Source organism: Camelus dromedarius, chromosome X (genome assembly GCF_036321535.1).
Source record: "Camelus dromedarius isolate mCamDro1 chromosome X, mCamDro1.pat, whole genome shotgun sequence".
Lineage (NCBI taxonomy): Eukaryota > Metazoa > Chordata > Mammalia > Artiodactyla > Camelidae > Camelus > Camelus dromedarius.
This window is the reverse complement of record NC_087472.1, coordinates 90,270,954-90,294,109: the sequence shown is the minus strand read 5'-3', so window position 1 is coordinate 90,294,109 and position 23,156 is coordinate 90,270,954. Positions and strand designations below refer to the sequence as shown.

The following is a 23,156-nucleotide window of genomic DNA, read 5'->3' as shown; positions in this document are numbered from 1 at the left end:
CAGACAGCATATGTAGTTAAGAACACAGGCTTAGTAACCCAACAGACTGGATTTGAACCTTTACTCTGCTACTAGCTACTAACTAGGAGTGTGACATCTGAGCTTCAGTTGCTTTTTTGGAAAAATGTGGCTCCAAATATTTGTTAAAAAGCAGTAGTAAAACAAAGTATACACATTTATATAATACTTACATATCTTTATATTCATATATATGCTACATGATATGGTAAATGTGAATGTGAATTCCTTGCATCCAGAAGAGGAAACCAACATCCAGAGAATAAGTTGACCACAATCATGTCATTTGGAAATGACAAAACAAAAACAAAAACAAAAACAAAAACAAAAACAAAACCTCACCAGATTCAAGTCTAAGATTAAGATACTTTAAATGCAAGTTGTTTACTATCAAATTATTTTTATTCCTATTGAATTGCTGAAGTTCATTTTGAAAAGAAATCTGTCTGTCTTACTCTCTGCTTTTTCAAAATGTAGTTCTGTGGACAGCTAAACATTTTCAGTATAATTTATTACTTCTTTAGAAAAGTCCTGAAAATCATTTATAAGTAAAAATACATAGCATACATACCTTTGAAAACTGCTTTCCTTATTCATTCCAGAAATATAAAAGATATATATAGCATATTTGTTCTAACTAGGTAAATCATATTTATATTAGTGTATTGTTATGTTTCTCATTAATGTCATAATTTTGTAGAATGGATTCTGATGAGGCTGAGAATTGCAATCTTTGTACTAAACAGCATGTTTGAGTATGGCATTACATAAATACCAATATTAAGATCTAAGATATTTAAAAATATATTATGTTTTGTTACTTTTCTCTTTTTCATTTAGAGTTAATTTTCAATTATCCTTATCATTGGAAGAGGAAAACTGGCAGAGACAACCCAGAAGAGTGAATAATCAATTCCCAGATTACTGTATTTGATTCTGTAATATATTATGGCTGAAGAGTGCCAAAATAAAGTTTCAATACAAACCACTCAATTGAGGTACTTATTTGATATTAAGTAGATTTTTAAAATACCAGTTCTTTAGCGAATTTAATTAAGCTAACTACACTTGTAAGGTTTATGCTTTCTTACTCGTATAATTCCTTTGTAACTTATGGCTGTTTTAGATAACTGCACTAATTCATCTCCTTGATCATACTTAGGCTGAACAGAGTGGAGAGTAATGTGTTTGCTGACAGAGAAAAGCTTCCTGAATACTGATGGAAAATGGTCTAGGAGAGTGAACTGACTTGTGGAAAATCACTTTAAAGATAAACCTCTATCAGCTTTTATCTTTTTCCCCCATACCTTCTGCTTGATGATCATCTCGTTGATGTCTTCAAGATCACCCACCATCACCCTCTGTGATTTTATAACTCGATCAAGCAGAGACAGCCAGTCGGTAAGTTCTGTCCAAGCCCGGTTGAAATCTGCCAGAGCAGGTACCTCCAACAGCAAGGAAGATGGCATTTCTAGTTTGGAGATGGCAGTTTCCTTGGTAACCACAGGTTGTGTCACCAGAGTAACAGTCTGACTAGGAGCTAAATATTTGGGGGGGGGGCAAAAAGGAAAAAAGAAAAATTAGAAACACAAGCTAAGAAGCCAATTTCAGTAACAATAAAACAACTTTAAGGGCTACAATTTGAGCCAAAGTATTATTTATGACTTTATATGATTTTTCCCCCTAAAAATGTGGGTATTTTATATAGTATTACATGATAGGAAAATTCAAAGACTAACTTTTCATTAATATACATTTAACAATCTTTCAAAACGATTTTGACTATTCTCATGGCTAAGCAATTAACTTAATTTAAAAAGTCCTTCTCCATAGCAGTTATATAGATTGTGGACTTGGTAAAGAAAAATATAAAGTATTCAGACTTTGCCAGGTGAATAAGTTTTATTTATTTATTTATTTCATTCAAGGGAAAAAAAGTAAAGATTGGATAAGTTCTTATTTCTAACTTAATGATTTCCTGGACTAGGAAGTAAATTACTTTGGAGGTGGACTCTAGGGAAATCAAAGCCAATGAAATGTTCTTGTCTTTGCTCTGTATTTTGTTCTGGGAGCAGCTTCTATATTTTTTTTTCCTTTTCTTTCAGACTGGTAATAAAGTGGCTAGCAGTGAAGAAAACCCAAGTTACACTATTTCTGGAAAATCAGAACTAGTAAAGTTTTTCTACTTGGATAATGAAACACTGTTTCAAGGTTATTAAAATATTAAATTCATGTTAATAGTGTTCAAAACCATAGTATAAATTAGCCTATGGTAATGGTTAAGTTCTGAAGTTCCAGAGTAAAAACATCTGGCAGAGAATTCCTCTCTCTGCCTTAGGAGCTCAGTGCCCTTGGTTTAGTTACTTAACTCCCCTAAACTTCAGGTTTTCTTTTCAGTAAAGGAGGGACAATAATAGGGTAAAGGTCATGGGGGCAGTTGCATAGATTCAATGACTAATACAAAAAATGCATATAGAACAATACCCGAAAAATAACAAGAACAGTATTAGCACAGTTCCTGCCACTAGTAGGTAATATTGTTAGGTATTACTATTTTTATAAATATCTGATAAATAAGAAAATGATAAATATGATGAGAAGTTAGAGAGAAGGGGTAAAAATATGTAAAATATTTGATGAAAACTCAGTCAAAGGTCTTGTGTGACCCTATATGTGCTGAAGGAGGCTGAACTTGCTGATGTGAATTGATACTAAATACCAACAAACAACTGGGTTATCGCAGGCGAGAGATGAGGAGTAAGGAACATCTCATCTAGTTTATAGGCAATGGCCTCTGGAGCCCACCAGATCCAAGAGACCAGCAGCAAACATGTAGTGGACTATAAAGTTCAGAAGGGAAGCTCTGAGGGAAAGCTGTAGAACACATCATCTCATCTCAAAGCTGTAGAACACAACACCAGATCTGAAAGGCATGGACAAGGGAACTGTTCTAGAAAGATGAGGAAAATGTGCCATATTGGCATTCCATTTTGAGGTGGCCTTAAATTACTTTTCACGGTTATGTTACTTTTTGCATTTATAAGGTTGTCTTTTTTTTTCAGCAAAGACAATGAAAGGGATGAAGGAATGCCTCGTCTTTCAAGCTTTTTGGAGAGAACAAGAGGTTCCTACAAATGGAAGAAATAATCTTGAACAAGGCAGAAAGAAAAAAAAAAGTGAGGTGTCAGAATAAAAAACTAATGCCAAGAAGTAACAACTAAAGAGGATACTGAGGAGACAGAGAAGAAATAGTTTCTGGAAGCTATCTCACTACTCTGAGACTTTTTCTAGAAAGAATGAAACATTATCTGAAGCAGAAATGCATCCTGTGACCCAACAGTATAGGAGGAAAAAGCCAACAAGATCTAGAAATCTTAAAAGGGATTCCAAGAGAGGAGCTGAATCCCTGGAGAGGATGCAAGGGTGAGGATGAAAAGAGAGCAAAATTAAAACATCACTGTGGGAGCTAGCTGTGGAGTGCCTGGCTGACTAGGAAGTACAGACAAATTGTTCTTAAAATAGATACACAAGAGATACTTGGGCAATGTACAGTAGTTTGGGAGGATTTCAAGGTTCTGGGAAGTGTCAGACAATGCTTTTTTTTTTTTTTTTGACTTGACTTATTGAAAATTGACCCTCAAAAGAGAGCAGGAATGAGATTTTTTTTTTCCTGACCAACAAAGAAGTGCTTAATGAAGTATAAATGATCATGTCCTCTTAAATTTCTATACAGTGAAGGATGAGAATGCAGAGAATCATCAGACTTAAACTGTTTTCCGGAAAGCACATTTGGAAAAAAGAAGTAGCCTACTGAAAAGAAAGGCTAAGGCCAGAGACTGAAAAACAGAATGATCCAAGATGACCAAAAGGCACAAACAAATGACACTGGGATGATAATATCACAAAGTTCTCCAATGTGGAAACAGGAAGAAGTATCACTAAGTTCAAATCAGCTGAAACAGATTCAGAGGAGGGTTGAGAGGTTGAGCGATACAGTCATCTGTGCCCCAGTCATGGGCAAAGGATCTCATTTGTAGATGGGTCAGGCAGGCCATTGCTGTCTCCCCTTCTCCAGCCCTCAGTACCTGAACATCTCTTTATACCAATGGGGAAGGGAGGAGAAACTTACCCTTTTGCTCACTGCTCTATCCCCTGCACCACCTAGAGGTCCTAGAATCTAGCAGATGCTCCGTTGAAGTCCTCTGAATAAATGAACGAAACTAACAAAAATACAGTCTATGCATAGTAAGCTTTTTGGTAAACTTCCAGGCCTTCTATGCATGGCGAGTGCCATGAGATAACAACAGCTTCGAAGGATGCTTTCTCAAAGGCTAGAACACAGAATATGCCTAGGCTCTGGCTGTTTAGGTGAATTTAGCAATTTTAAGAACAAGAAAATAATGGAGAAAGAGCCACTGCCTAGGGAAGAAAATGGAAAGTCAAACATTACAGAGAGAAAATAAAACCAATCAACTGTTACATTCCACACTTTTCTATCAAGGGGGAAAAAGCAGGAAACAAACACTGGATCAAGAAGCACCGTGTACAGCCATAAAAAAGAATAAAATAATGCCATTTGCAGCGACATGGATGGACCTGGAGATCATCATTCTAAGTGAAGTAAGCCAGAAAGAGAAATAACAATATCATATGATATCACTCATATGTGGAATCTAAAAAAAAAAAAAAAAAGGCACAAGTGAACTTATTTACAAAAGAGAAACAGACTCACAGACATAGACAACAAACTATGGTTACCGGGAGGAAGGAGGTGGGAAGGGATAAATTGGGGTTTGAGATTTGCAGATACAAACTACTATATATGAAATAAATAAACAAGTTTTTCCTGTATAGCACAGGGAATTATATTCAATATTTTATAATAATCTATAATGAAAAAGAATATGAAAACAAATATATGTATGACTGAAACATTACACTGTACACCAGAAACTGACACAACATTGTAAACTGACTATACTTCAATGAAAAAAAAAAAAAAGGAAATAAAAGATACATGTAGCCCCAATGTTCACAGCAGCACTATTAAAAGAAAAGAAAAGAAAGCAGAGTATAAAACAGACTATCTAGGGCTAGGCTGTTGGATTTAAACTCTTGGTCTGCCATATTTTTTGCTGTGTAATGCTGGGCGGGTTACTTAACCTCCCTGAATCTTTTCCACTGTCCTTTTACTAGAAACCTGAGAAAATCACCCCGTTAGGTAAAGTGTGGGCTGGTCAGATCTGTAAGGAGGCAGTTTAAGTGGTTTTGCCCAGACTGAACAACAGAATCTTGACAAGTAGGGTCAAGCAGGGATATTTAGTCATCCCAGGGGAGTTTTCTGTTAACTTTATAATTTAAAAGATGGAAAGAGGATTTGTTGAGAGTTCTCTCCACCTATAATTGTGATCATGTAAGGAGTTAGGATACATAAATGACTACACAGAGTCTTAAAACACCAAGTCCAGGTTTTCCCCTGTAAGGAGCATGGGAAATGGCTTCCCTTCTAGTCTGTGGGGATCCTTTTCTCTGTGTCATTTAATGCCTCCACAGTCTGATCTGCTTGCCTGGATGTCTGCGCCTTGCCTCAGGCCCCTGTCTAGGATCATAAGGAACTGGCCAGGTGAATGGTTGCTTCAAATATCTTCTTCTTTAACCAATACTGAGACCAAGGGCATTCTCCTTAAGTCTGATGTAGGAAGTACCTCTTCCAGCATGGGGTCATGGCAGAAAACAGTCCTTATGGTGTCATACTATTAACCATTCCTACAGCAAGAGATGCTGGTGTCCTTTCTGCTTAATCAGTTCATGCCAGAACTCCATGTATTACAATGTGTATTATTAAGCCAAGCAGATAAGATAGATACACACACCATTAACATTTATGTATATATGTATAGATATATGCGTGCACATATACACACAGAGCCTGTCAAGTCTGACTACTAACGACTGTAGCATAATGTGTTTCACATGCATTCATCAGAAAATTAAAAAAAAAAACGACTGAAAATTGTATTTTCCTTCCACAGTTAAGCGTACAGAAAATCAAACTCAAAATTGCTCAAAGGAATCAAGTTTGGCACATTGGAATGGAAGAATGAATAACAGTAGGTGTAATATACTATTGCAAACCACAGCTTTGCTCTGAGTATTTTGTTAATTAAAAGGTGTTGGCTTTAAGAGGGAACTCTCATTTTTTTACTAAGTGTTTGAAGAACATTTCTCTAGTCTAAAAATTTAATTGGTTTCAGGGGTACCTGATTAGTCAGACTAACAGCTTTACTTAGAGCTTTAAAGGAGCTACTAAATCTTTTAAAAAACACACACACAATGTGTTTGGAACACTTCCTTTGAAGTATTCACACGTGGTTTTCTGTAATTCACAGGTCTCCTTTGGTTGATAAGAAAGCAAGGAGCACACACTGTTTCTAACTTCCTTGAATGAATGTGGGTAACTTTTTTTGTTTCCTTTACTTTGATACTTGAAAAATCGGTCAACTGACTAAATGATAAATTATTGGACTAACACTAACACAAATATCTAAAAAGTACCATTTCGTACAAGCAGTCAAATTGCATTACTGTCTAATACTAGAGTCATAGGAAAGACTGTTTTAGCTAGTTAATCGTACTACCAATAGATAAAATAACCATCCTCCAGGTAACCAACATGGGGAAATAGTTTTCTTTTGCATATTTAAAAGGCTGGCATGTGGCTTAATGAAACATGTAAGAGAGAGTACATGTTACCAAAATTAGAAAATCATGTATGTATAATTAAATCATTATGCTGTACACCAGAAAATAGCACAACACTGTAAATCAAATATACTTCAATAAAAAAAAAAGAAATCATGTAGGATTCAAAAAGAACCTCACTTCTCTCTAAATATTTGTAGCCTCTAGGTACATGTGGAAAATTAGAAACAAATGCTAACGAACCCATAAACATTTATTTTTGTCTATATTCCTTCTCATCATTCTAAAGAGGAAATAAAATATGTGATTCAACTATCATGAATTATTTACATTTTAGCCAAATAACGGCTTGTGCTATGCATGGACAAATCCTAGGGAATTGGAACTCAAGGATTCATGATAACCAACTGTATTTCTGCATTTAGAAACAAACTTGTTAGGTGGAACAGCCACAGACTTTTAAAGCTTAGTAATGCTACTTTATCATTTTTTAATTGATTCTTCCCTACTAGTAAAGAATATAATCCAAATAGGAAATATATGCTGCTTCTTGGAAGAGGGAATGTCACCTACACTATCACCACAATATTTCCTGTGTGCCAGGCAAAGTTATTTACAAGCCTTGTTTTATTTAATTTTTACTAAGCAATTTGCAGAGTTGGCATTATTCCCATTTTACTAAAAGGTAAAATAACTTGCTCAGCATCTTACATTAACAAGTGACAATGCCAAGGCAGTGGGTTTACCCACTATACCTATTTCTAAGGATAATATGAACATTGGATACTTTTTCTACACTTCTTATGTAGAAAAAGTCCCACTCAATATATAAAAATTACTACTCAAATACCTTTGACTCCCAAAACAATAGCTTACAACACATAGGACCCACAAAATAATCTAATATCCACTCTAATTAGAAAGAGAAGATCATCTTGAACTAGTCATAAAAATATGGATTATAAAAACTAAGTGAATCTGGCTTCCTCTCACAAGTTAAATATTATTCTTGAGGAATATCGCCAACCTGACTTCACCCAAACACTCATCCTTTCCTCACTAATTTGAAGACAGAAATAACCTTGCCTTTTCCTCTTTTAGTTTGCATCTTCTAACTCTCCTATATGAATTCTTACTCATATATGGGTTCATAACTCATATTTATGAATTCTTCCAACCTGCACTCACTAAAAAGCAGGGTTTCTCAACCTTAGCATTGTTGATATTTTGGCATGGATAAGTCTTTGGTGTGGGTTGTGGCCCTGAGCATTGTGGGATATTTGTCAGTATCATTGGCCAGAGCACCTTCCCAGTTGTGACAACCAAACATGTTTTCAGACATTATCAAATGTCCTCTGATGTGGGAAAATAGACTCTGGTTGAGAATTACTCATTGAAAGGGTTTTTAATTTCTCTCTTTTTCAGTCTCTCTCCTCCCCTCCCCATTCTGCGTGCATGCACACGCTTTTGTACTGGAAATCCTTTATGCCTATCCAAGTTTGTGCTACTTATCATAAGTATAGGTTAAGTGAAATTAAGTGCTTCTCTTATCCACATGATATTGAGCAGGCACTGAAAAAAAATAAACACTTGAAGCTATAGCTATCAGGGAATAATATGACACAGGAAATGTCATGATGACAAAAATGAAGGCATCTCTGGTAGAGAGTAAATGTCCACAATTTTTTTTCTTCCTGCATCTGCACCCTTGTAATGAGATATTCCAGATGCTCCCATCAAGAGTTGTGGTATATTTCTCTATTCCTTGAATATGGATTGGCCAACTAACTTGTTTTGGCCAGTGGATGTTAGTAAACACGACTCAAGCAAAGGCTTGAGAAATGCTTGGCCATTGGGTTATGCTTGGAAATCTTTCACCACTATGCTAGCCTACTGAGTGATGGCAGGCAAGTGGCCCTGTCACATCCATTGTCTCATCCAATAGCCAACAAGTGCCAGACACATGAGGGAGGCCATTGACTGCCAGTTGATCATGAATACATGAATGAGTCCAGTTGAGACTAACAAAAGAACCATCTAGATATGCCTGGCACAAAGCAGACCCAAAAAATCATGACCTAAACAAATGATTCTTATTTTAAGCCACTACATTTAGGGGTAGCTTCTCACACAACAATAAATAACTGATACAATATTCACTTTTACCTATCCAAAACAAGATTTAAAAGGGACCTCCCATTGCTAAAGAATTAAAACAAATGCTGATCCAGAAAAGAGAATATGGTTAAGAAAGAAAAAGCCTTCAATTCCAAGTGTGAGAAACAGAGAATTGAAAATGTACATAATCATTCTAAGATACCTGTAAATCAGGCAGCCAGCATTTTATAGGACATTTGAAAAGCAATGCCTTTAGTAGAAATTCATTGCTAGTACACTTATAACTATGTAAATGAAAAAAGTAGAGAATGTAATAATGAGAGCCATGAAGCAGGCAGCCCAGTGCAGAAGACAAGGGAAGAGAAGCCAGACTAGATCATAATAAGGACCATGCTATTGATGAAGGATGGTCATCAATTCCAAAATTGGTATCAGAATAATATCCATATATCCTTTTGGGTATAACTCGCTAGACCATACTGTACAGTTCTCATTACAGAAAATGCACTGCTAGTCTATGAACATTTTTAGCACCTTAAAAAGCTCCTGAATTAAAGGATCCAATCTGTTCTTTGTTTCTTTTTACCAGAATTGCCACTACCTGGGTATTAGAGATAAGATTCTACAGTCAAGCATGAGCAAAACCAGGTAAGCAGTGCTCTCTACATAATTCACTCTAAATGAGTCTCATATTTGTTTGGGTAAGCTATGTTTTTTGACCCTAAGTACCAAAATAACTAGTGATGCATTTTTTAAGTTGTTATACATGTGCCAGGCTCTCACAAGCCTCGCCCATGAGATGAGATAAGCTATCTGAAGTATCAAATTTATCTTTTTCTTCCTCACCAACCCAAACTAATGCCAGACAGACAGTAGGTTCTCAAACAACATTTGCTGCTGTTGTCATCCAGGTTAGAATGAAGCATAATGTACTAAGCAGAGTCCTTAAGTGACATATAAGAGAGCGGGAGGGAGGGAGAGAGGATTCATTAGAGTTTCAATCTAGAATTTCATCAGGCAGAACAAAGGTGAATCATTAGCTCCAACGTCAGTGAAGCAGTATTAAGTAGTCTTAACGTGTAGATTCTTTGGGTCTGAATTCATAATAATATCTTGTATTTGTACAGAACTTTGAACAGTATAAAAGTGTCTTTTTAGTAATTTTCTCCAATGATTCCTTACCACCACACTCGAGTGTGGGCAGAGAGAGCATCACTGCTACCAATTTCTGGGAGAGGAAAGTAAGATTTGGATAAAGTAAAAGACTTCTTCAAAATCCAAATCTAGCAAATTAGATGAAATTTCCCAAGTAATCTATATTTTAAGAAGAAAGGCTCTGAGTTGAGTGATGAAAGAGGGATTCATGAAAAACAACCCAATTAAAAATCTGCAAACAATTTGAATATACATTTTTCAAAAGAAGATAGACAAATGGCCAATATGCACATGAAAAGGTGATCAACATAACTAATCATCAGGGAAGCGCAAATCAAAATCACAGTCAGTGAGTGAGAGAGAGAGAATGAGAATAAGAATAACAAGTGTCAGTGAGGACGTGGAGAAATTGGAACCCTTGTGAAATGTTGGTGTGAATGTAAAGTGGTACACTCACTGTGGAAAACAGTTTGGAGCTTCCTCAAAAAGTTAAAAGTATAACTACTATATGACCCAGCATTCCCACTTCTGAATGTACAGTGTATCAGAAGATCTGAAACTAGGATCTTAAAGAGATACTTGGATACTGATGGTCATTGCAGCATTATTCACAACAGTCAAGAGATGGAAAAAAAATGAAATGTCCATTGTCAAGTGAATGAATAAAGAAAATGTGGTATATGAATACAATGGAATGCATTTCCTTAAAAAAGAAGGAAATCCTGTCATTTGCTATAGAGTTTCAGTTTTGCAACATGAAAAATTTCTAGAGCTCTGTTATGCAATGATGTGCATATAACATTGCTGTATATTTTAAATGATTAAGACAGTGTATTTTGTATTATGTGCTTTGCACCACAATTTTTAAAAAAGGAATCCATGGACCAGGAAAAGTGTGGACTTTTTCCTTTCTCTTCTGACTTAAGGAGATTTATAAGGACTTTTTCCTTTCTCTTCTGAGTTAAGGAGATTTGAAAATAAAGACCATTCTATAAATAACAGTGGTTCTTATATATTAAGGCCCAGTGAAAAATCACCAATTTATTCTTCTGTCATTACTCCTTCTCCTTTGTATCATATTTCTAACCTTTGTGGGGTAAAAAGATGATGCCTATGCCTCTCCATAGTGGATACTGTGCTCCATGGATGTTCTCGCCTGGAGTCAATGGACCCACACCCCAGATACTATGAATAATGACTGCTAAGGGTCACAGCTGCATTTTTCCCTGGGGCTTGTTCTTGGTTAGTAGGAGGATATTAAGTCCCAGCTCACCTGCCTCAGTTTAAGACAACTTTAAAGGATGAACCCAGCTCCAAAGCTCCCTGTCATGTTGGCCTAGGTTACTGTAGCAGCTGCATTGTGGATTAGCCCCTCCCTCTGCCCAGTATTGCCTCCCTCACTTTCTTGCAGGTGGAGCTACCAAGAATAAATCCCAAGAAATTTTCTGCATGCAACTTTCTGTCTCAGAGAATGCTTCCAAGGAATCCAGTCGAACATACTATCCGGTGACACAAAGACACCTACCTATACACATAATAGATCATTTTTAATACATAGAAGTAACATGATGTTTCCAGTCATTCAATTCTGGAATAATTTTAACTAATTTTAATTTTAAAATTAATTATTCATTGGCATCAAATATTATACAATTCAGTATTCAATTGAATGTTCTGGAAAATGACAAAAAAAAAATCCATGCAGAGAATCAGTGGCCTATTCATTGCTTAAAGGCTTATAAAAAAGGTTTTATACTCTTTGGTTATGCTTGAGTTTCAATTTACCATCTGAGTTGCAGTTTCTTAAGTGAAATCCAACAACTAAATCCAATAACTAAAACACCAAAGAGCCTGACAAGTCAAAATGCTAAAGTCTTGAACTCCGTCTCTATAATGGCATTGGAAATGTAACGAGTATCTCATGTTGGTTTGAAGTGATTGTGCTGGGCTAAACCTAGCTTTTAAAGTTCTGGGTCAGAAAACACGTTATGAACTGCAGGTATGGCAAGCACACAAACTGAAGTAGTGAAACTAGCTACATCAAAATCAATTCATGTTTTCATTTAACTTGTAGAAAAGTACACCATGCCCACAAGGACAGTAACTGTTAACTATACAATAGGAACCAAAAATCAAAGGTAAAAAACAAGTACCAATTATGTACAGAAAATTGCTTGTTACAAGCACAAAAATAAGATTATGATGTTTGTTTCCTTAAATCATGCCCACCAAACCATCTCAAATTCTTTTCTAAAGTAGGAGAGGTAATTATAAATAAAAACATTGTTCAATGGTTATAAATCATGCTATTGAAATGGCAACACTCCCAGGAGCATTAGCATGACGGTTTTCATACATATATTTGCTATTGATTTGGACCTGAATCTCATTGTCCTAATCCTTTGGATGAATGGGTCTCAAATTAAGAGTGTAAGGGGAGGTTGGGAAAGCTATGAATCTACAGTTTTATGGTTTCTGAAACAGGAACATGCTTACTTTGTTTATTTAAAAAGATCCATGAAGCTGTAGTGTTGCACAGTTGGTTCATTCTGAATCTCTTATTTATGCTACTTAAGAACAGGAAAAATTTTATCAGATCAGGGCTACTATTCATTCCTTAAAAAAATCAGTAAATCATAATTAAACCCTAGTAATACTGATACTTTTTCCATGATGGCAATGTTTTACATAAAAGATATGGATTACACCAAATCTTGCATTTTAAAACAGTACTTGAAAATAAACTTTTAAGTAAAATGAAGTTATATTTAAGATTCAAATAAACATTCTAAGGTAAAGTTAATTACACAGTCCACAATAGAAAATCATGCTTTATTTTTGTTAGGAGAAAGGTAATAACTCTTTAAAATTGATGTTTCCTTTATCCCAAGATATTTTGGTTAGAACTAGAAGTAAAATATATTTCCTCTAGTATTAAAATTACAGCCTATAGGAGAAAGTAAAAGTCAAGAATGTAGTATCACCTATATTTGAAGGCAAAAAGACACAAAGGGGGAAATTCTTCATTATGTTATATGTTACAGAATCTCTAGTTTGTTGCATAAAAGGCAGTCACATGAAAGAAATAAACCCAACTGAAACAACACTAACTCTTATTCAGGATTCATCAAACTAGATAAAACAGAAAGGAAAGGAATTATGCATTTTTGAGGTACATATATACATATATAATTTTGAACAGGTAAAAATTTTCATTTTGCCTTGTAATTTGGTAAAAAGAATGAAAAAAAGGTCACCAAAGTTGTTTTTGCTACTTTTATCCTACCTCAAAGGCATGAGCATGTTATACTCCAATAGTCATTCTTATTATAAATGTTAATTTTTATAAATTTAATTCATAAAGTATACTTCTTATGGAATATAAGAACTGAACAGAAGTAAAGAGCTAGGCAGAAAGGTCAATTCTCAAAGAAAAAGTAGGGCCAATTTATTATTGTCAGCTTGATGTTCCCATTCAATTTGATGTAAAAATGGAAAGGAAGGACATACGGACTTAAGCACTGAGAGACTGTATTGCTGAAATGGTTAATGTTTGTTATAGACAACGGGGGCCTGAGGTACCACAGCTGGGTGACTTTACTAGGTGAAACAATAAAGAGTCAGGGCTCTTTCACTTTCAGGGATGATCTTTGGGGATCAGATTCTATCATCACCTAATCATATAAATAAACAAATTATTCTATAAAAAATAAGTTATTAGTAATAATTTTCAATGCCATGGAAATATATGTTAGAGAATCTTGAAAAGGTTTTCATACTTATTTTATACACTGAAAACCAAAGATGCTCTGTCTGATAGCATTATCAAAAATTGTCCCATTTGGGAGAATCCCATCATTTGACAATTAAGGAAACTGAGGCCCAAAGGGTTGAATGCTTTGCAAAAGACTTCCAGCCCCCCAGCTGGCATGAGGCCAAATGAGGACCAGAATCCAGAGCTCTGAATTCTCAATTTAGTAATCTTTTTATTGTGCCAGTGGTTTACGACATTAGGAGCATGCCTTTGAAATCGCAAAAATGTTATGTGCCTCTGCATAATAATCATGTATCTCGTATGCCTAGATTGAGAAAATAGTGACAAAAATCAACTTATTCTGAATTCAGTAATGTTTTAATAAACTGCATTTTATTAATTGCAGTATGATTCACATTGCTTTGAAAATACCTACTACATATATGTGGAGACACATAACTAATTTGATCCACAGACAACACTTGCTCAAGGATTTGAGAACTGCTTTCAATAACACTGAGAAATCTCAGCTATCTCCAGTCCCTAGGTTGAGAACCTCTACCATGTTGCTCACTGCCTAACAATATTACTCTGATCAAGTAGCTTCAAAACTCCCATTCCTTCCCCTTACAGTTGATTTCAGTTACAATGCTGCCAAACAATGGTATCAAAATCTTTTGACGATGGCTTGTATCATAGGCAGAAAAAACTGAATTTGTGAAATGGTTTACTAGGTTTTAAAAATTATAGCAGATTCAAGTTTGTCAATATAATGGTACTCTCAGTCACTTAACATTTTGATATGCTCTTCTGATCGGAAGAGAAAGGGAACAGTCGGAGCTAGTATGCTTGAATTTGGCTATCCTGCTGCTTTTTTCACTCATTTTTATGTATGTTGTAGCCCCTAACGTGAATACCCCCATGTAGATATGTGAATGTCACTACCATGTGTCATGAGATTGGTGAGGTAGGGGTGAGAAGACAAAGGTGGAGAAACACTATAGGACTATGTCTAAATACCCGAATTTGCCTCCACTCTACTTACAGAAAATTATTTCCTACTACTTACCCCAAATGCCCATGTTGATTCAGGCTAGCCAGTCTCTTCAAGCAATACTCAATACACTTTCATTCTTTAGAAAATAAATCTGTTCCAGCTGTTCCTCAGGCTTAAATATCTTCTTCACCTATTCTAATCCTCCCTACTCTTAATGATGAGAATCTCATGTCAATGAAATCTTTGTTGACGACTTGATTTACCTCTGATACTCCCCTTCTCTGAGCTCCTATGTTGACTGCAGTTTTATGTAAAAAAATCTTTGTTTGATTACATATTTCCCTATATTATTGTCTACTGATTCAATTATAAAATTCTAGGATTGGAAGGAATTTGTGGGAATTTCAGTGCAGAACTTTAAAACCTGTCATTTCTGAATACTGTAAATCTTAGACTGAATTACTTTGACTCTAATTCAGTAGATCTTTCATGTTCCCAAGAGGTGTGTCTAAGAGTCCTTGCAAATCAGAAAACAGATGTATGTGATCAGCTAAGCTTACTTAGGACTTAAGAGATTTGCCTCTCCCCAATAGTTTCTTAGAACATGAGATTGATAATAGAAGCTTTACATATTTGAACCATGCAACCATCCAGTGGAGTAGGTATCATCAACCCACTGGAAATCACTACATAGCATGGAACTTCAGATAGCAATTTTTTTTATCACTTCATATGAATTATTTAGCTCACAATAATATTTTAAGATTTTCTACTTAGATTATGAAAAACAAATTGCATCTCTTATTTTAAAAATTATTTTAGTCTATAAAATCATTCTAATTATCTGCACTCGGCAAAATTCTCAAATTATAGAAGAGTTTTCAAAATATTTTCTATCATCAGAAATCAACACAGAGATTTCATTTCATTTAATATATTTTCCAAAAGGAAGTAATGGTCTCATAAATGAGAAAGCTTTTCTTTTTTTTTTTTTAACATTTTTTATTGATTTTTAATCATTTTACAATGTTGTGTCAAATTCCAGTGTTCATGTAACTTTGATAGTCTGAATTTAGTCTAACAAAATGGCTTTCATTCAAATATTATTATTGAATAAGAAGGGTCTGGGCTTATTTAGCAAGAGAGACATGTAGATGAATATATTGATATATTTATTTCCAAGGCTTTTATAAGAAAGAGATAATCAAATTATTCTTATTTCCATTAAACTGTGAACATACTTCATGACAAAGGAAAATTACATTCTAGATAAAAACAGTACTTGAGTCTGTATTATATAGGAAGTACTAGAAGTTTCACTGTTTAGGATTAAATGCTAAGGAAGTTACTACATACAAGTTTCTTGACAACTCTCTATCTTGAAAGAAAAAAATTCTAACACCATATTATCTGAGACTATAACACAGTTGGACTGGTTTAGAGCAAAACTAGGGTATGAGAAGTGTTGTTAAAATTGATTGAAGGTTATAGTATATGTCTAAAATCTTGGGCATCATTAATAAAGCTCACTCTACTTGGTTTTATTACTCTATTCATATCTTTTCTGGAAGATAAACTACCTCAAAATTCAAGACCTAATAGTAATATACTATTATTGTGGAGTTGCCGTGAAACATTCCTGGAGCTGTGATCGGGATGATTGAGAGGACCACTAAATGCTGAAAAGTGGATGTGACCAGGGAATGGCTTGGCTGTTTGCCAGTGTAAGAAATAACTTGATATCCACATTAAGCAGCAGCTGAAGAATCTTTTAATAGTTGAGGTGCTTTTTCTGAATCCTCCAGTTATGCTTCACTGATTAAATTATTAAGAACCTCTGATTTAGCTGTTTCATATTTTAGATGTGAGTGAAGATGTTTTGAAATGATTTCCATTATTCATGGTTTCTTGTTATTAAACTTATAGGATGCTGAGATAATCCCTTTTTATTAGGTCTGCAGAAACTGAGAATACACTAAAAGGCAGAATAGCTGCATGAAAGTATCACTTTCTTTGACAATATTTTCTTATGATGGGCTAGGCTTTTCTTCCCCTTATCTGAGCTATAAACATTCTAATTAATGTTGTTTAACCAACTGTTAAAACATTTAAAACTGGCTCCTACTAACTACCAGATTAAGGCCAAGATAAGATTCAGGCAAAGGTGAAGGGAAGGACAAGATGCTAAATTTAGGAAGAGTCTCCCAATGTGAATGATTAACTTATGCATGATTAATTCTTCTAAAAATATTTCTCATTGTTACCTACTTTATACACAGCTTGCAATTGTCTTTCATAGGTTCACTGAACAAACAGTAACTAAATAACTTTGTGCCCAGCACCATGACCATGTTAGTGAATGTTGTTGGTGACTTAAACATTATTCTTCCACAGATACCCCTACATCCATGGGGCATTCCTACTACCTAGGAGAATTCCAATTCTTTTCAGGCTTCCATGGACTCCATCTCTCATTTCTAGAGGTGGATTTAGGTTCACCTAAGGCTTAGATTCTAAGCCCAATCAAGATAATACCTTCTCCTTAACTTTGGTTTAAAAACCCAAAGTTTAAGTCAACCAGCCCATGGAACACTCTGAAGACTATTCTTGGTACAGGAGTAATATATGACCTAGGTTGGCTGATCTGACTGATAGATAAATTTCTTAATCTATTCTTGAGGTAGGAGACTCTCTCTCTCTCACTGTTACAAAAAACCATGTTGCTCCATTTGCTGCTGTCAGCCATCTTGAAACCTAGAGGGAAACTAGTGAGGAGGTCAGAAGTAACCCAGAGTGAAAACCATAACAAATAAAATAGAGAAAGAGAGTCAGGGCTCTGTTTGGACTGTCTCTGAAGCCTGCTCTAATCTCTGTACCTCCAGTGATGTGAGATTCACTATCTCTATTGCTGAAATCCCTTTGAATGGGTATTCTCTTTCTTGAAGCCCAGAACATCTTTATTATCCATGTTATCAGGGTTACAAAAATAAATGAGACATTACAACTGCATTTAATAGGTTTCTATTCTAGTGGGAGACATATGTACCAACAACAAATTTCAGTAAAATATAATGAAACTTGCTGAAACAGAGGTAAGTAGCAAAACGGTGGCATAAGAAAGAAGTACCTGCACCCCTCTAGAAGCCTGGGCAGAATGGAGAGTACTTATACGAACAGTATTTTGAGCTGAGACTTTAAAGGTTGAGTTTAGCAAAAGTGAATGGTGACAACTGCATTTCTAGTGGAGGGAACAGTATACATTAAAGAAGAAAGGCAGCATTTGGTGACTGGGGAGCTGCAAACTGATTAGTATTATCTGATTATCAAGAGAGTGGTGGGAGATGCAGGAAACAACCTAGACACCTTAGCAGGCACTAAAGTGTAAAGGACCCTGTATACCAACCTGAGACATTTCATTTCTATCCTAAAAAAGAAAGAAAACTATTTTAAAATGACTAATATAATATGACTGGCATGTTAAAAAGTTCATTTTCAGTGACCCTCCAGTGTGCAAGATGGGTTGAGAGAGATGAGAAGACCAATGATAAGGCTTTATAGATGATGGCTGAATAAATGACAAAGACAAAATAGTAGGGCTAAATGAGAAAGTTCAGAGTTATTTGGCATATAGAATCAGTAAGATTAGCAATTGATTGCTTAATACTAAGAAATAAAGTACCAGAACGACTCTTTGATTTCTAACCTGGTGGATAGTAGTGTCATCCACCAAAATCAGGAATATAGAAAGAGGAGTAGATTTTCAAAAGATAATAATAATATCAACTTTGGGTATGCTGGATTTGAAATATCTGTAAAACATCTAGGTGGTAGCTGATCGGCAGATGAAAATATAAGTCAGGAGTTTAGGAGAACAGTCTGAGGTAGACATAACCATTAGCACAGTTTCAGAAGTCTTCTCCTTAGATTCTCTAATACACCGAACTGGGATTAAGATTCTTTAAGATGGTAAATTTTACATTATGAGCATTTAAACACAATCTTAGAAAATACAAAAGAAGTCTGATAATAAATATGGCATGAGCTATGACCAATCAGAGCAGATGCCAGCCATGAAGGGATGCAGACTTGGCATGGGTTTAGTCTTGGGTGATACCAACATTTAAGGGACTGATGGGAAAAATGTCAACTAAGTGGTAACGGCAATAAGTGACCAGAGAGGTCAAAGAAAGCCAAACTAAAAGCAAGAGAACATGCAACCTCAGAAACCAAGACAATAGAGAATTTAAATGGAAGGAGCATGGGTAATGCTTGGCTGAGAATGTCACAGGCACTGAACGTGAGGTTTCAGAACTGTAACAAAGAGCGTAATAATTAATTAATGAAATCTTGCCTGTCAGTTAATACAAACTGTCTTTAATACTCAAGGCAAGTTGTAATTTCAAAAAATACGTATTTTACTAAGAATGCCAGGTAAAAATTACATAAAAATAGAATGAACTGATCTAATATAGTATTCATAATCTAATCTAATCTCAAGAAGCAAATAAACCATAAAGTAGGGAAGATAGTATAAAATCTCAGAAAATAAACACTGGTTAAGACAAATATATTAAAGGATTTGGGGTGGCAGATCTTTTATGTCACACAGGATGACAAAGGAAGTAAAAAAATGAAGGACTGAGCACAAAAATCAAAGGAGATAAGAGATATGTTTGAATGAAATATAAACAACCAAAAAGACTTATAGGTGATGAGAAATGGAAGCAACCAAACTGTTTCAAGGAAACAATGACTCTTCAGTGACCAGAGCTGGAGACAGAGGCTGTATGACAACTGCCAAAGAAACACTTTAAACTGATTTTTTTCTATCCCTGCAATATTTTCTATTCTCAAAAAAATGTCTTTGTTCTTCCCTTACAGGTAGAAATATTGAGGATGATAATATACTGGAAAGGTATTTCATGGCTCTTACATTTAAACTACAAAATAAAATGGGTAAAAATTGGGTTGAACGATAAAAATACTTCAAAACCTCCCCTCTTCCCCTTTTTACAATTGCTATGATACTTTTGAGTCTAGAAATCAAGCAGGACCAATACTTCTAATGTTCATACAGTTTTTGTTCTAGAGATTTTGTCTCTTTTGTGAGCAAAAATTTACCCAGTGGATTCAGGAAGAAGATTATTATTTTTTTTTAAAGCAAACAATGAGTCAGCAGGCAGTTCAAAGTTCTCCACATGGAGTTGTCAATCAAAGCCTTGACATCAAAATCAATGAAAAGTGGCTACAGTCTTTTTCTGAGTATAATTTGCAGCAGGAGGAAGTTAGCGGAAAAGTGTGAGGAGAAGACAGCTGAGGAAAACTGGTCCACAGAGGTGCAGCAAAGACGGGAGGCGGGAGGGAGTAGGAATGAGAAAACAAGTTATAAAACCAGAAACTGACAAAGTGTTCTGGATTCCATATGGGATGAATGCAAATATCACCGGACTGAGGACTCATTTAACAACACATTTTCTTCAAGCGCAGTGGGCCCTGGGCACCATTCTAGACACAGAGGATACAGACAGAAATATGACACAGTCAGAGGTCTCACTGAGTTTACATTTCAATAGAGAAAAGAGATAGGAAACAAATAAATATATAAAATTATTTTGAAGAATGCTAAAGGCAATAAAGTAAAACAGAGCCAGCTCAAGCATAAGAGAGTGAGAGGGGAGCAAGTTGGGCCCATGGCTATTAAAATTTAGCCATTAGCTACGATGGCTTGGGCAAGACCTTTAAACCCTGTAAGTTTTTTGAGCTCCTCCACCTAGCTTTGAGTTCATTATATCTTTATTTCCATTTCTTTATATGCTTCCCCTCTTCCTACCACCATTCATTTCCCGCTTCTCTTTGCTACTCCCCTTTGACACTCACTCTCATTTCCAGAAGACTCTGGCCCCTGGCTCAGAGGCTCCCTCTCTGTACGTAGTCCTGCTTGCAATTATCCTGTGTAATCTCAGAATCTTTATTTCTGATTTCCCCATTTATTCTCAGGTAATGTGGATTCAATGACAAGTAAAGATCACAGTCTGTCTTCAAGCAGCATACAGTCAAGTAGGGGGACCAATATAATTTCAAATTATCTCAGAAATGAATAGAGGATTTGATACATACTCTGAAAGAGAAGTAGGAATGATGCTATTTACAGTAACAATGAGCAGCTAACCTAGTCTGGGAGGTTAGGGCAGTCTTCCCTGAGCACATTTGAATTGAGACCTGAAAAGTAATTAGACATCAGATAGGAAAAGCAAGGAAAAAGTGTCCTAAGCAGAGAGGCCAATAGGTGCAATGGCTTGTAGCAGGAAAAAAGCAGCCACTCAAAAACAAAACAAAACAAAGTTTAAAAAAAAAAAGCAGGCCAATATGGAGATAGGAGAGGAAGCAATACATGATTTCTGGCATAAGGGTGAAGAAATGGGAAGGGTCATACTACACAAGGTCTTGTAAGCTATTATATATTTTATTTGAGAACAATTGGAAGCCATTGAATTGTTTCAAGGAGCGTTCTGCTACCAAATTTATATTTTGAAAGGATCACATGGCTATATCATATAGGGGAGAAGGAATGAATGAGGAGAGATTAGCTTAGGTTGGAATCATCATATAATTTATTACAAAAACCTGGATAGTGTTATGAGTGAAAGGGGCACTATTAATTACACCGAGACAATGGACGTAAACCATGTCTGCTCAGGGCAAACCAAGACAATGGTCATCCTAATATAAGTAATGGTATCAGGTCAGGAAGAGACAATGAAAGACTGGGGAGGGGTAGTGCAAGATAAATCCAGAGAAGTAAACAGATCCAAGAAAGATTGAGGAGGGAAAAATTAACTAGACTTGCTGATGGGTGTCCAAGAGGAGTCAAGTGGGAAGGTGTCAAGAATGACTCCCAAGGTTTTGCTACTGGGTAAGTAGTGTTATAGAACCTGTAGTGGGAGTGGGGGATATTACAGGGGAAGATCATGAATTTGATTACAGAAGATCATTAGGTTATTTTTGAGACTCTAAGTGGAATTGTTAAGCAGGCAGTTAAATACACTGTCTGGCATATAGAGGATATGTCTTCATCTCCCATAGTTTTCTTGTCTATTGGTCCCTTCCATTTTTCTCATTATTGTCTTTGGATTCTCTGACAGGACTCGTGTGCAGGTAGTTTATTTAGAAGCTGATTCCTGGGAAGGTGAAATGAAGGACCAGAAAAGTGAGACAAAGGAGGAGGAAAGAACCGTACAGTGTGTATTACTGAAGTTTGTACTCTGGTCAATAGGAGTTGGATTCTGCCAGAACCTTCCCATGTTCCTAAGAAGCATTGAGAAAGTGGTAAGTGCAGAGATTTCCCACGTACTCCCTGCCCCAACACATGCAAGGCCTTCTCCATTATCAACATCACTCACAAGAATGGCACACTTTTATAAAGGATGAACCTACATTGTATAGCTTAGGGAATAATCACCCAAAGTCGATAGTCTACCTTAGAGTTCACTCCTGGTGTTGTATATCCTATGGATTCGGACAAATGTATAATGACATGTATCCATCATCATAGTATTATACAGAGTATTTTCACTGCCCTAAAAGCCCTCTGTGTTCTGCCTATTCATCTCTTCTCTCCCTGCCATCCTTAGCACCCTTGGCGATCACTGATCTTTTTACTGTCTCTATAGTTACATCTATTCTAAAATAGCATATGGTTGGGATCACACAGTATGTAGCCTTTACAGATTTCTTTCTTTCACTAAGTAATACGCATTTAAGTTTCCTCCATATTTCTTCGTGGATTCATAGCTCATTTCTTTTTAGTGCTGAATATTCTCTTGTTTGGCTGTAATAAAGTTTATTTATCCATTGACTTTCTGAAGGGCATCTTTGTTGCTTCCTAGTTTTGGCAATTATGAACAAAGCTGCTATAAATATCCATGTGCAGGCTTTTGTGTGGACATAAGTTTTCAACTCCTCTGGATAAATATCAAGGAGCAGGACTGCTGGATAATATGGTAAGAGTATATTTTGTTTTGTAAAAAAGAAAAACCCCCCAAAAGCCAACTGTTTTCCAAAATAGCTATACCACTTTGCAGTCCCATCAGTAATAAATTAAGAGTTCCTATTGCTGCATATCCTTATCAAAATTTGGTGTTGTCAGTGTTTTGGATTTTTGGCCATTCTAATAGGTGAGTAGTGGTATCTCCTTGTTTGAATTTGCATTTCCCTGATGATATATGAAAGGAGGCATTGGTGGTATAGTGGTGAGCACAGCTGCCTCCCTGATGATATATGATATGGCACATCTTTTCATACGCTTATATGCCATCTGTGTATCTTTTTTGGTGAGGTATATGTTAAGGTCTTTAGCCCATTTTTAATTAACCTGTTTGCTTTCTTACTGTTGAGTTTTAAGAGTTTTTTGTA

At 35.7% G+C, this 23,156-nt stretch overlaps 1 protein-coding gene across 9 annotated transcripts in view; it reads right to left on the bottom strand.

Annotated features, from left to right (window-relative positions):
• The window catches only part of DMD (dystrophin), a 1,947,932-nt gene that overhangs the window by 575,294 nt on the left and 1,349,482 nt on the right, over positions 1-23,156 (bottom strand). For all 9 annotated transcript variants that reach the window (XM_064483309.1, XM_031445593.2, XM_064483311.1 and 6 more), the window contains one exon: positions 1,326-1,558. In XM_064483309.1, coding sequence (XP_064339379.1) covers positions 1,326-1,558 — 233 coding nt within the window. The remainder of the gene's footprint in view (positions 1-1,325; positions 1,559-23,156) is intronic.